This window comes from Anas acuta, chromosome 3, assembly GCF_963932015.1.
Source record: "Anas acuta chromosome 3, bAnaAcu1.1, whole genome shotgun sequence".
Taxonomy (NCBI): domain Eukaryota; kingdom Metazoa; phylum Chordata; class Aves; order Anseriformes; family Anatidae; genus Anas; species Anas acuta.
The window spans coordinates 114,535,095-114,550,675 of NC_088981.1; the positions used below are offsets into that span (position 1 = coordinate 114,535,095).

The following is a 15,581-nucleotide window of genomic DNA, read 5'->3' on the forward strand; positions in this document are numbered from 1 at the left end:
AAGTCCGGTAAATAACAGTCTGTGTTTTGCCCAGAGCTTCAAACCAACAATCTTAGCAGTCACCAACTAATATCTTTGTCATTTTTAACCCTTGCAGGGATCTGCTGGGGGCTAAACAATTATAGTCTTCACCCACCCCTAGCAGGTAAGCATTATTCATTTTATTTCTCATCCTTTCTTCCTGCAAACCCCACGAGGCTGGGTTTTTGCATTGTTGTTTTGTTTATTAGCCAACCTAGCCAACTGTGTGTCTGGTGGCCTTGAAAAACAACACATATTTTAGTGACTGCTGCAGGCGTCTTTAAACAGGCTGCTTCCTCTGCAAAATTAATTGTTGCAAAACGCAGTGCTTCCCCTGTAAAGCTCTGCAAGCTAACACTCAGCAGTTTGGTTGGATTATAGATATGCCTCTCAGATCTAAGGAAAATACTACAGTTTTACTCACAGGATGCAATTCACATTTCTTTTTTAATTGCATAAAGACAGGCATCTAGTGTCCTTAAAGGTAGCAGCCATCAAGCCTAGAGAGGCTGTATGATGTAGGCTGCTGTCCTCAGCTGTTGACTTAACCCAGAGTAGCTCACTTCTCCATTTTCCTCTATTTCTCCTGAAGCCTTCTGAGTTGATTGTCAGCATTGGAAGCTTCTTCCAGAAGGTACCTGAAAAGTGTCAGGGTAGTATGTACTAGGAATAAAACCCAGTTACTTACTCAGATCTGTGGGCACCACTGAAATGATAAAGAGTAAGACAGTGCATCATGAGGAAAGGCATGATGTCTGAGTGACTGAGCTTTGAGGAGACATGCCTTCAGAGATCCCAGATAAGGTACTCGCTTGAGTTTTGATTCCCTGGTGCTGCAAACTCTCCTCAGTCCTAGCACACAATTTTCCATCACACTAACCTCTACACTTTCTCTCCCTCTTATTGTTCACCAGCAGTATTTAGAAACTCCTAATTACCAGATCTTCCCACTACAACACCCTTGTGTTTAGATCAATAAATCACTGTCAGACAACAAAGGTTCCTGCAGACCACAGAGAATCCTTACAGACCTGCAAAAATAGGGCCAGAGAAGACCTTCTGAAATTATTTGATTCATCCTTACCCCAAGGACAAGCAGAGGTCTACCTGAATCACCTAAAGATGCTTATATAACCTCTATTGATAGGGATTCCACAACCCACCCAAGCAAGTTATGTCAGCTTTTCACTATCTTTTTTTATAACATTTCTTCCCTTATCTAAAATTATCTTTGATGAAATTTCAGCCTATTATTTCGGATTCCACAGACTTGGGGAGCAACTTTTCCTCTTTACTCTGCAGTAATCTCCCATGTATTTGAAGGCCGTGTTTGAATCTCCCATCCATCTCTTCTCCTCTTGACTGAGCCACTCATCTCTTTCAGTCATTCCTTATAGCTTCTGTTTTCCAGATGCCTAATGATTCTTGTCACCCTTAACTGTCAGGATCCTAAATTAATCTATGGGTGTTATGTGCATCAGTTACTCAGCTTTCACGAACACCAATGGTTTATAAATTACATCTTAAGAACAAATGCCTGAAACAGTAGCCTCATTATGTCAATGATAAAAAAGCTGATGTACAGGTTGAGGGCAACATTTGTATACAGAAGTGTAGAGAGGTTGATATTAAATCCATAACTAGATTCCTAAATGGAAGTGATGTGGTGTTTTGGGGGCACTGAGCTATTTTTTAATGCACAGGCAAACAAATGGGCTCTTCAAGAATTCAGTAACTCTAAAAATGGTGTCATTTTTCTACACAGGTTCTTAAATAGAGGAGTTCAGTTTGGAAATAGCAAACCTCATGTTTTATCCTCAGAGATTAAAGCTAAAAGGAGAAGCTGGGGATTCCTGATTGCAATTGTAGGCAGAAACTATTCACTGATACCTCTTCAAAAAGGACTGCTAATCTAAGGGTCAAGGTTTTTGCCTGTACTTAGGGACCTGATTTTACATTCACTTTTTCCAAATTCCATTATTCTTAATACAGATACATGTATATACATATTTTACATTTTATGCAGCTGAACACAGGTGCATGTTTGTTTAAAAGTACACAAGGATTTTGAAAAACAAGAAGTATAAAGAGTGGTACAAAATGTTAAACTCCATTTACAGCAATCAATGTGCTAGATGGATGTATTTGCCCAAGGTATTTTGGATTCCTCATGAGAAAAGCATCTGATTCTCTCCATAGGAACAAGAAGATAATGTTTAATAGGTTTATACATTTGTGCACATACATATATTTGTATATATATATATATATACAAGCTTGTATATATATATTTACTATTGAACCCATGGACAATGAATGATGCCATTCATCTCATATACTAGCTTCAGAATTAATGAGATGACATCCCTGAAAAGGGAAAATTGCTACTTATTAGGGTCTGAGATATAGATGAGTTTGAGGGAAAGTATTATATAGTATTTCAAAATCAAAATGTCATATGGCCTGGTTGTTCCCAGTGCTGACCTAGTTTTCTCTTTCCAGATCTCCAGTTCTGATCTATCCCTCCATGATTTTCCAAAACTAATTTTGCAGAGCATCCCCTCCAACAGTATGCAACAAGTGTTGGCTGAGGAGGGGGAGAGGTATTTTGCCTTGGCAGAGGTTTCCCCTGGGGCACAGCACCAGGGTGACATCCAGATGCCCTGCAGGCCTTCATTCCCAACTGGTGGTTTCACCACCCAAAGATGTCCTTCACTCTGCAATATTCCCCTCAGTTAACAGAGCTGATCCTTTACTTCAGTAGCTTCAGCCATCTCATGCTTGATGAGCCACCATATAGTTATTAGAGATACAAGATTAATTTATCTCCCCTTTGGATTATTTTAAAGTTCATTTTCCCAAGGGTATCAAAAATAACCACCAAATTTATTCTCAACTTTGGTCTCGATTTAATTAAGATCTGCTGAAGTCTTAGCCAGGGATGTATTTTCAGGAAATTTAAGTAAAAGTCACAAGTAATTTCTAATCATATTAGGTTGGATTTTTATAAAACAATAACTTGGTAAGAGCTCTTTTAATCTCCTTCATTGCCACTTTCAACACATTTTGCATGGGCCATTTATTGCAGAAAAAGCAAATTTCTATCTGTGAACAACAACAGCAACAAAAGATTCAGAAGAAAACAATAAACATTTCAGGCCAATATCGCAGCTGTTTCATTCCCTGAAAATTTACCAAACCTGCACCTGCATTCTCTTCTCAAATGTCTTTAATTACTACACTTGACTATGCATAGCAGGTATAGCTAACCATGCTCCTTAGAACATTAAATATGTATAGAAGATATATATAAAAGACAATTTTACACAGCTTTAGCCCTAAATTATATTGGCAGCCTGTGTGTCAAAACGATATTCCTCCACAACTATTATTTGTGAATCTTAATAGCAAAAATTACCTCTTTTTTTTTCTTTCCTATTATCCATGACTTACATTTGTTTTGGACTGTTTGCATCAACATCTAATTTTACCTTATTTATGATGAAATCTAGCAAACTTCTGCGTATTCATATATGACATTTAATCTCAGTGTTATGCAGCCTTTTTGAGTTTTCTATAACTGCAGTTGACAAGATAAAGTGTCTAAAATTCTGACCAAGCTGCTTCAGATAAGCATCTGCATATGAAATACCTACCCTTTTTGATCTAGAAAAGTACTGGCTACCTCTAGAGAGCAAGCAAGACTAGTATAGAAATTTCACAGCTTTAGATCTGTCTAGATTGAAAACACCATACGAAAATATAGTCTGAGTTATCTGCTGGTCAGATAAAAAGATCAGTTGTTCACATCACACTAATCTTCTCAATTCTCATTAACAGATTCCCACTAAAACTGATTAAACTTGAGATTTTTTTTTCCCAGTACAGCACTTCTTCAGCTTTTTAAATAATAAAAAATAGTTGGAGATTTTTTTTTGTTTAAAACCAAAGTCAGAATTTAAGTATTCAGTAAAGTTCTAAAATATGCTGCAGGCATGTTTCTTAATAAAAAGTTGAATATAAAATATATTTTTTGCTGATTCTAGTTAATGCAACCATACTTTTCAACCTGCCTAAGCAGGGTGGGGTGCTTTTAGATTAAGAGTCTGGCTGTCAGGGTTTTGGAAGGATATGCATTAATTCAATGACTGACCTTGGGCAAGTCACAAATTCTGTCCTCTGCCTGGGAAACTAGTGTCAAAATACATGCCTATCCCACAGGGGTATTACAGACCTAAATTTCACTGATTCTTCCACTGTACGTGGAGAACTTAAAGGAGGTGCCAGGTTTTACTAGTGTAAGGTAGAAAATAAATGCAGCTGTTCACAGAAAGGAAGTTGTTCATACAAGGCACATGTGCTAACAACAGTGAGAAAAAAGTTGCATGATGGCTAAATCCTACAGCCTTGAATTTCCTTATCCTACATCAGAATTACTCTGATGACCAAAAGTTAATAGAACAGGGACTCTAACAGCTACAGAGTTGTAAAATAGGATATGCAAAGAAATTGCTGTCATGCAAATGTAAGGATCTTCTGTATCTGTACAGAAACCAGTATGGAAGTCTTTCGGGAAACAGAGTTATAGTAAACAGTTTCACAAGATGCAGGAAGATTTTTCTTCTGGCTAAATTTGTAGCTGTGATAAAGGGGAACAGTAAGAACAGGAAGGGCTCACTTTTTTTACAGTGATTTACACAAGATCACTGTGGGTTGGATCTCTCTCTCCATGAATGGGAATTTTCCAGGACGCCAACCTGCCTTCATGCTCGTTTACCCTGAAATCTGGAATCCTCGCAGTCTGATCACAGAATCACAGAATGGCTGAGGTTGGAAGGGACCTCTGGAGGTCATCTGGTCCAAGCCCCTGCTCATGCAGGGAAATGTTTAATGTTTAATATGCTTTAACGTTTAATATTCTTTTTAATATGCTTGTGCAGGGAAATATTTTAATGTTGAGATTAAGGACCCATATAGCAAGTTGCAATCTTTTAGGTTCACTTGGAAAGTCATTTTCTTCCCTCTAGCTAGGGAGAAAAACAGTTTTGTAAGTTTAGATATTGCAGACCATTTCCCTTCTGGAGACCATTTATCTTCTGCATTTCCCTTCTCACATTCCCATTTTTCCATCTATAGCACCATCTTAAACCTCTCCTATCACAGAGGATAAAACAAGTTGTTAAATGACTGATGCTCAATTTCTGGCTGCATGGAGCTCATTTCTGCTTTTCTTAGTCACTTCATCACTGAGTCATGTTCCTGAATCCAACAACAGCTACTCAGATATTCAGATTTGCTTTTTCAGCCCAGATTGCTTTAGAAACGCCTAGAATGTGTCTGCCAGCTCTAAGAAAATGTATCTGTCTGCAGGCTCTAAACTATAACTTAAAAGATTTGGGTTCATCTCTCAGGAGTGTACAATGGTGGATATGCTACTTCCACTGAGGCTCACACCCTATGGGAGCATCATGACCGAAACACCTTTGTGAATTGGCTGTGAAGCAAGGTGTTTCCTCAACTCTTTGCCTCCACCAGAAGCTCAGCCATCCCATACTTCTCTCGGTATGCACAGGGGCCTTGCAGAGGATGTATCAGCCCACCAGCTTCTGCCCATATAGTGTGATTCTCTCCTAGTTCACCAGAGATCACACTGGAGGGTATGAGAAGGGGTCAGACGAATTTTCTACCATCCTCTGGTCCTCAGCTACATTTCCACCAAGGGAAGACAATGAACTTCAGTGCTACCAGGAACTGTTAGTGGCTTATGTTATCATGAGGCACTCACACAGTCCAATAACAGATATATAAATACTGCAGATAGCCAGCAGCAAACGGTTAGAGATTTAACTACACAATGATGGTGGTGCAGGGCATTTAACCTGGACACAGAATTCAGCTGAGTACATTAACTGTTCGCTTATCCTTCATTCCTCCTCTAGACTCATGTTTATAGCTAATTCTGCTGTACAGCTTCTGATTCTGGTATTTCCTGTATCATGGTACCACTTAGTGCTCCAGGCCTGGCCCCAAGCTCTTTTGTAAGAGGTTTGGTATAAAGATGAGTTCTGGGAGAAAAACATTTTGTCATCCAAAAAGGGCAGCTCAAAGAGATTTAAATAATTACAAATTCATGTTAAACTCATTAAATTTTTTTGGGTAATTTGAAAAATGATACTGTGAAAGTTCCTCATACATGATTTAAGGGGGTTTTGTTGGAAAATATTTCATCCTAAACTTTTGCAGCATTATATTTAAAAGAAATAAAAGAACAAAAAGTAGCCTTAGACAAATAAATAATTAAGCTTTGTTTTATTCAAACACATTTTTGTTGTTGTTACTTTTTCTTCTGGCAGAAATAATAAGAACAAAAATTTTGGATCTGTTCCTTCCTTTCTTTTTTTCCTTTTCTCTTTTTTTCTGAATTCTGTCTTTTTTCCATGAAACTAAAACTTCAGCTTTATGTGAACAAGTCCATTTCTACAGATAGCCACGATAAACAGACCTGGTCTATGACCCAAAAGGTAACACAGCAGGCAAAAGACAAGACACACAGGAAGACGAATACAAATACGAATACGAATACGAATACGAATACGAATACGAATACGAATACGAATACGAATACGAATACGAATAAGAATAAGAATAAGAATAAGAATAAGAATAAGAATAAGAATAAGAATAAGAATAAGAATAAGAATAAGAATAAGAATAAGAAATGTCTACATGCTTAAGTATATATATTACACAGCTTGCTACTGCCCATATGATATAGCCAGGACTCAGGAAGCCACGTGGTCCCTCCTTGGCCTATTGCAAAGACACATATGTACATAAATGATATATGTATTCTCTACCAGTTGTGTCTTCAACTAAAGGCATCATATGGATTCAAGAACATTAATATCATTCTGAGTAATCCACTGTGTTGCTGTTACAGCTCTCGCAGCTTCTCTCTTCTATGGAACTCTTCAGGGAAAATGTCTTACTAGATTTTATGACCCTGAAGTATAATGAGTGTTTTGGCTTTGTTCCCCCTGGAGTAAGCAGAATATCTCGAAATGGCTGAAGACCAACAGTTTCAAGCTGACTGTGCAGACTGGAAGCTTAAGGGGAATACATACATGAATTGGGATGAAGGTGCAATTAAGCCAGAGCTGTCGAGTCTCAAATAAATTAATGTCACTACACTGTAGAAGTGGCAAAGACTTTGTGTAGCTCCCTGAAAAAACTATCCCTCTTTTTATGTTTAACAAGGCTAGCAGATAACCACTGCATGGCAGTGCTCTGATCAAGCTGCTAGAAGTTGCTGGAATTACTCTGGTTTAACAAGGCACAAGGTGGGGATGTGGATGAGAGGCTCAGCAGGTGGGTGCAGAGCACCCAGTTAACATTGCTACCAAACATTCATCTGGATTCAGGAAAGGCAGAACTCCCAGGGCCAAAATCTGCTCATCAGCATCATCTGGGAATAGTGCTACCACCTTCCCCGGCCTTGAAGCACTGCCACAATGAGGGGCAATCTGGCCCCACAGAAGGAAAGATGAGCATTTTCTGGTATCTACTATGGGAGTCTGCACACCAATGTGCAAAATATTCAGTGTTACAACTTTCAAGAGGGTGACAGAGCGGGGAGAGAAGGGAAGACAACGACCATGAATTCACCTCAGCATCAAGCTGTGACTTTCCAAATGTCAGCCTCAAGATGAAAGGAACCTCAGGTCAGAATGAGAAATACAGAGGAATTAAACACAAAATTGTGAAGAGAGGGGAAAAAAATCCCAATTCATATTTGGGCAGCAAGAAGAAAACACAGCAATTTTGTTACAGCCTTGGAGGCAGGCAGCATTTACCATATGCTGTCGCCTCCATTACACAAGGAGATAAACCCTGTGGAGTGCAGGTTGCACTGTCAGTGCAGTTTAGATGGTGGGGATTCCTGGCACTCATATGACTATGTCCCAGGGCGTGCTAAAAATGGTGAGAATCTAAATAAAGTATAGGTTCTGTATGCAAAGTATGTGTGCATTAATATGCACGTGCTAAATGGTAATACTGATAGGATATTAGCACTTGCTTGCAATTCATAATCAGGGCAGAAAAGGTAGAATAAAAATCAGTGTGTTTGTGTCTAGACAACATATTAATCAGCCCTCTAAGCAGCCAGTTAGAGTGGGATCCTTAGAGAAAAAGCCTTTACTGGGTACACATTAGACATTTTGTTTAAAGATTAAAGTTCTTCTCATGTTTAATCAGTTTTAGAGCAGGATGGAAAACAGGATTAATTACAGTCCCTTCCATCAGTCTCCCATACCGCCGGAGTCACAAATGATGCGCCTTCTCAGCAAAATGGCCGCCGTCAGCAGCAGGCGCAGGAAATACTAATTGTAATTAAAGAGTCTATTTGGAATCACAGAGCAGAGTTTTAATCAGAAAGAGAATGGAGCCTTGCTGTGTGAACTTTCAGAAAGTAGTTCCAGAGCAGAACAGGCCCTTTTAAACCAGAGAGAGGGGTCTTTAAACTTCTGGAGTGGGTTTTCAGTTTGATTATCTCCTCAGTGGGACATGGATGAAAATCCTTGCTGTGCCAGTTATTGTTATTATTTTGCACTTCCATAGCAGTTACATGGCAAGTCTTACTCAACAGTCTCAGAATTTTGCAAAGGGCAGGTAAGTTCTGATCTGGTCTTAAAATTAATAAATTAAACCCTAAAGGGGATAAGGATTGCCAGGTGACATGATTCTGGGAGATGGCAGAGAGGCATTGGTGGACACAGACCTGTGCAATGAGATCTCCTAGACTTTGCCACTGCAATTCACTACTTCCATCCTGAAAAGGCATCACCCAGTCTGGGGCCATAACCACAGACCTCAGCTGCAGGTCTCAACGAAAGGCTGGGATGCACCTACCTCTCATGGGTCAAGTGTATGCATGACTGTGCAAGCACTCCAGACAGCACAGGCACTTACCAGCTTGCAAGTAGAACTGTGTCCATTCAAATTCGGACTTTGGGAAAACAGAAACAGGTGGTTCCAGGTCCAGGACACTTCCATCCAAATCCTTGAAAAGGGCCTTCCTTGAACCTTTGCAACTCTTTTCCGGGAACATGGTATCTTCAGAGCTCTGTACACTGGTGGGCAGGAGAAGCAGTGTTATCATGAGACAGACAAAAAGAAATTATTGTGCTGTGCTGTTGTCTGCAACTTATTTACACTGAAAACAAACACTTCTGTGCATATATGCGATGCCTTGAAATTTACTAGGTGAACTCATATGCCCATGAAAAGACAGAAAATGAAAAATAAAGTAAAATGAATGAAATCTAAGCAGACTAGTCAATGTCTAGCATGTTCCGTAAAGAAATCCTGCAGCAATCTTTGTATTTTGACATATTGGTACACAAAAAAAAAAAAAAAAAAAAAAAAAAAAAAAAAGGGAAAAAAAAAAAAAAGAGACAAATCTGTATCCTCTCCCACCAGATGTTGGCTGGGTTTGGACAGAGAAAATCATTTTATTTCCAGTGTAACTCCTGTCCCCAAATTTCAAGTTCCCTGGAGTTTGTTTGGGCCAGTGTGGGCTGTCATGGTCCTTGGAGCCAGCTGTTGCAGTTTGAGTACCTCTGGTTCCCTCTTGGATTTCCTGATTTGAGGAATAGCAGTGATATGACCACCAGTATTCACATGCTATTAATCTTTGACCTATGGTAGATGAAATCTATAGTTACTGAGTGACAGTGAAACGTGCTGGCTACTGCCACACAGTGACCAGGAATGCCTCTGCTGCAGTGTGCAGGGCTGATATGGGACCATGGCTCCCCAGGCATTGCTCTTCACTTCCACCAGGTGATGGATTGATTTTTGTTTACAGACTGGTGTGTGCTTACATAGCATTTTGATAAAAAGCACAGGCTGCCCAGTAGTACCTGTTTGTCTTGTACTTAGCACTGTGGCCTGAAAAAGAGGGAACCCTCTACAGGGCCAGAAGATTGCACATTCCCATGACCAACTGAGTTTATGCAGGAGAAATCATGAAGTAAGGTGAAACGACTGAAAGAATGAGAGAAGGAGCCAGCAGTCTTTGATGGTCTTAAAGTGAAGTGTAGGTGAAACTAAGCTCAAAACTATGTTCACCACACAGTCACGCATATCTTATAGTACTCCCAGCCAATGAGTAGCTACTTCTCTCCTAATGATAAGTTGATATGTTCAGGTTCCAAGAACAGAATTAAACCCTGTTTGTTTGTTTGTTTGTTTTTTAAAGAAAAGAGTTTCAAAGCATTAGTCCAAACCAGTACAAAGTTCTTTTTGGATGGGGTGAGAACATATCTCCACAGATTACATCTAATTTTCAAATGGATTCAAACTCAACTTTTAACATCAGTATGTTCTCGGAAGGAAATTATAAGTATAGTCATTTAAAACTGCCAGGAAAAAAAAAAAAAAAAAGTAATTTTTTGTTTATAGCATTAAAGGTTGGCTTCCACAGAGGGAGATATCTACAGCAGGACAAGTTTGTTGGAGAGGAACTCGCCTCACCTGAGACATGTGCCTAGGAGAGTTAGGATGAATCATTTTCTAGACAAGCATCACTATTGAATACAAATCAGTTGAGTGTCCTCTTTATATTACACACCTAATCTTTTGATCACTAAAGTTTAGAGAGCAGAATAACTTGTTGGAGATCTTAAGTGCTTTAACTGGTCTTTGACTAAATGCTTAACACAGCTTAAGAGAGCTAGCCAATTGGCCGTATAGCTCCTATTACAGAAATGTAGTGAGATACAATGACTTGTACTCCAGCAAAGTCCATGGAAATACTTTTAGATTGCTACATGGATACTCTTTAATCCTGGAGAACACTTAGAATTTCTTGACACCAAGTTGGAAGAACACACTTATTGACATTAAGAGTGCAGCAAAGTCAAATAGGCAATGATCCATATTAAGGAAAGAGAATCACATGGACCAGTGTTTCCAATCAATACTACTTGAAAGATATGGAGAACAGGGAAAGTTCCTCTGATCCTGACAGCTAGTGCAATTCTTCAGCCTCAGAAGATCCAGCATTTCAGCTGGCTAGGTCCACCAGTGGGAAAGCAAGGCACTTCATGCTCTTGCCATATTCCCTGATGTTTCTATTTCCTCTCTTGCTCTAAGGCAATGCTCACCTTCTCCTTGACAGAAGATATTCATCAAGATATCCCGTCAGGGTGCTATAGCAGAACAATGCAGCCACAGCCTGGATCCAGCACAGCAGTTGCACAGGTGGACTAAATAAATGTATGCAGATAATGCATGAGGAGCACTGAGAGATGTAATCTCCCTTGGAGGTTTACCAGAGCCCTAAGAAAACATTCTGTAATCCACATGCATTCATCACATTTGAAATCACCAGCTCTTGCAGTGGACTGCGTATTCAGCAGCTCACTAATAGCATAATATTGTGGGATGGATACAAGAGTGAAACATAATGGGAGCTGACAAGCTGGACAGGTCTCAGAAATCTACACACAAACTAACGCCCAAAGCAAAAAGCAAAAATATAGAATAAAATAAAAATTCTAGCAGAAGGCTGGAGGGGCTCTAAACATAGCAGTGTGGGACACCTCCAATTATTTTTGACTGGCAAGTGGAGTCCATGCTGGATTTTTTTCTTTCTTTTTTTTTTTTTTTTCCACTACTTCAAGGCTTTCCTGACATAGCCTCTATGTTGTGTTCACCCATTGTAATAAATAAATTGGCATGTGGTTTCCATTGGACGTGGTATGTTTGAACTGCTACAGCCATCAGTGACTTAAGGTTAGAGATGAAGCTCTCTCCCTCCCTGCTCCATGTTTCTCCACACACAGCTAATATTCTCCCTGGGCAGGAGCAGTTCTGGCAATCATTTGACATCTCACAGCCTGCCTGGTACTGATCAACATTTCTGATTTGATCTCGCAGGCAAAAATCAAGCTCTGCTTCCCCAGCCAAAAGGACATTCCCTATCTCAGGGTTTTTTGCTGAAGGTCCTGACATTTTCTGAAGCCTGAGGCTGAGAATTCAGAGATGCTCGGGACAGAGTTTTAAGAAATAGGATATATGAACCTTGTTTTGCTATACAAACATCAGTAAGAGAAGAAATCCAAGAGGATTGGTCTGGAGATGCACCTTGATAGAATCTGAACCTCAACTCTTCAAAAATTGCCCTTAACTAACAGTTACCTTTTTTCTTTTTCTTTTTCTTCTTCTTTTTCTTCTTTTTTTTTTCTTTTTCTTCTTCTTTTTCTTCTTCCTTTTCTTCTTCTTCTTCTTCTTCTTTTTTTTTTTTCTTTTTCTTCTTCTTTTTCTTCTTCCTTTTCCTATTCTTGTTCTTTTTTTTTTCTTTTGGATTTAAGTTTTTCTGTGCATATTTGTTTGATGCCTGAGCTTTTTCATTTTTGTCAGCCAGGAACAGTACAAGAGAAGACAGATACAAAGGATGGGACTGCTCTGCACCTAGACACTCAGTCTAAAATAATTGCTTAAACTTTCAATAAGATAAATTTTATAACATTATTTCATATTTTATTTTATTATTTATAATATAAAATTATATAAAATTATAATTACATTTTAATAAGATAACATTAAGATAAGACAGCTGATAGAGGTGAAAATAGTCCCAGACTTGTTGATTTTTATTTATTTATTTACTTAATTTTCAGAAACCATTGAAAAAGGTTCTAAAAAAAAAAGCATATTACCTTGCTGGATGAAAGTAAAATTTGTCCTTCTCATTGACACGTAACATCCTTGTTCTCTCCGCTGTGATAAGGGGCATGATGCCTAAATGGTCAGCATTTGACATGATGCAGACATCCCTGTCTTCACTATGGCAGCTCTTTGTAAAACCAGTAAATGTGACATCTACCAGAGATTAAAAAAAGACCAAGGAAGAAAAAATAGTGAGAGAAAATGCAGTAATTATATAGAGAAAAGCTCCATTCTGTGACCTTTCCTATGTGAAATCGCTGCCATATATACATGAAAATCATTTTTTAAACAGACAATTTGCTTTAACCTATACTTTCATTTGGCTTTAGAATACACTGTACCTGAAGTTATATCTTAAATTAATATAAACTAAGACATGCACAGGAAATGAAATCAAATATAAAGTGAGAAACACAAGCATGATTGATTGATTAATTTGTTGGAATCAGTCAGAACTATTCTAAAGATGAGTTGCCATGGATGGTTTATTCACTTGCCAGATTTTAATATAAGATGAGCTGTGGCTGGTGACACATGGTTGGCTATGGCATTGAAATCTTCTATAGCTACAAAATCCATAACTGGCAAATCTTTCTTTTGCAGTCTTTAAACATTATGATTCCTTATGACAATAAAAGTCATGACTGTTTCTGTGTAGCCACAGTCATCGTGTTCAATGCAAATTCTACAGGAAGTGTGCTAACCTCAAACTTGCCATCTTTATTTAGGTAGAGATAATTGCTGTTCATAGAGACACACCAAGTGAAAAAATAATTAGCACAGAAGAGGAGGTGTGTCTGAGGTAAAATAAACAAATTGGTACATAATTGCACTGTAGTAGATAAAGAAAGTGAAAAATACCAAGTAATATGTATTTAACTGAATCCAACTGAAGAAGCATTCAGAAGGATTTCCCTACTATGTCCATTTCCAGGTCCAACATAATGTCCATGTCCAGCTAAGTGTGACAGTCTGAAGCTTCAGCCTTGGAAAAATGAATAATCAAGACAGTTACAGAATAGTCTGGCCAATATAAATGGAAGACCAACCTTTCAGCTTCATGAGTCCCAGCACTTTTGGACAATGAACAATTTTGTGCCATGCATTTTCTGGCCTCTGGCTGGGCATAGTGGTAAATGTAGGCCATAAAATCCCAACACGGCCTCTTCGAGGGTAGTATGGTGGTCGATCTCTGGAAGTTAGGTCAGCTGTATGAGGCTTGATCCTATCACTGATGCAGTCAAAAGTTGAGCTTGTTGCGACAATGACAGAGTTTCTAAGTTCCAGGAATCTTTTCCCTGTGTGACACTGCTTGGCATAGAGACAATATAATACTGGCATGAGACCCACGGTGTTGTCCACCAGCACCACATTGTCTATAATGACGCTACTTCCAAGGTGGAACATCATACCGTAGTCATAATTCTTGTAAGACAGAAAACCTGTGATTCTAGTGCAGGTCGGAAAACCATCTCCCATGTAGAGATGAATTCCATGGAGATTTGAATGGGCCACATTTTCACTGCAATACTCTCCATCTAGCAAACAGTCTTGGCCCCTGATATGGAAGCCAATCCGCTCAGATCCTGCCACAACATTGCCGTAGAGGGAGACACCAATGGCTAGGTTCACCTTTATGCCAGCAACCCAGTTTAACAAGCCCTCTGGTTGCCTGCTCAGAATAACAAGGTTCCTGATGAGAGAATGGCTTTGTCCTTCCAAATCAATGCCAGGTCCAACTGTGTTGAACACCATGTTATCATGCAACATGATCCAGTTGCTCGTGACTGCTTTGATACCACCTCCACAGCTACCATGAATGCTGGATGACACCACTGAGGACTGTTGGGATACGTTCCTGAATTCAATGGCAGAAAGCTGAGGAGGCCCAAAGTTCAAAAATTCAATATTTGAGAGCTGAAGGACACCTGTAATGAGATAACTATAGTGAAATAGAAGCTTCCAGAACTACCTAAGAACTGCTTAAGGATAACACCCGTTTAGACAGCATTCAGGCATATAATAAAAGGCAATCTTTGTCAGTGTATTGCCAGTACTGGCTATTTGTTCATAAGTATGTAAAAAGTTATAGTAAAATACAACTAACCACAGAACAGAACCCCCAGACCTATTCCAAGGTTATTATGAAATATTATTATATTCATGTTTCATGCATGTCACACAGCCACAGTTTGCTTAGACTGTTGCAAAGCACATGCCAATGGATACATCTGTTGTTAAACAGCTCTTCTTGGGCCAAACTGGTCTGGTTGATGAGGATAGGTAAATTGCTACTACCTTCAAACTCTCTCCTACTGGAATCCATAAAATGTCCCACTAGCATCCTCCCAGTGCAAGCCAAATCAGACTTGATCTGTATGTTCCGTGTTAGGAGTCCAACCTCTGCTGCCAAACGGATGCGTCTACCATCTTCTGTGTCATGAAAATGGCCTGGGGAGTTTCAAGAGACAAAATGTGATAAGTGTCTATCATACCTATAAACCACTGCTTTGGGGAATATCCAGCCTGACAGCTTATGCACAGCATCTCTGCAGAATCTGCACTGACATTCAGGTGGGTTTTTCCTCCAGCACCATCTACGTGCATCAACACTAAAACAGAAAGGCCACCTGCCTATCAAATATTCACCATGCTCTTATATTTTACCAACATATTTTGTTTTTAGAAAAAGAAGGTGCTCAATCTTTTCCCTGCGGTGTGGAGATGCCAAATCAATGAACAGATTCACACTTCATTTTTTAAGCTAGATGTGCAGGAGATATTCTTCAGTACAGATACACTACAGAGCTTATCTCCATGAATTC

General features: G+C 39.2%; 1 protein-coding gene across 9 annotated transcripts in view; it reads right to left on the reverse strand.

Moving 5' to 3' along the window:
- Positions 1–15,581, reverse strand: part of PKHD1 (PKHD1 ciliary IPT domain containing fibrocystin/polyductin) — a 252,325-nt gene that overhangs the window by 58,356 nt on the left and 178,388 nt on the right. For 8 of the 9 annotated variants that reach the window (XR_011095438.1, XR_011095437.1, XR_011095439.1 and 5 more), the window contains 4 exons: positions 15,055–15,207; positions 13,806–14,684; positions 12,747–12,909; positions 8,992–9,152 (listed from right to left, as the gene is read on the reverse strand). Coding sequence is in view for 6 of the 9 variants with exons in the window: in XM_068678848.1 (XP_068534949.1) it covers positions 8,992–9,152; positions 12,747–12,909; positions 13,806–14,684; positions 15,055–15,207 (1,356 nt within the window). In the remaining 3 variants the exon portion in view is untranslated. Of the gene's footprint in view, positions 1–118; positions 660–8,991; positions 9,153–12,746; positions 12,910–13,805; positions 14,685–15,054; positions 15,208–15,581 lie in introns of those variants that run through there. The other variant, XM_068678853.1, reaches the window with a different exon arrangement.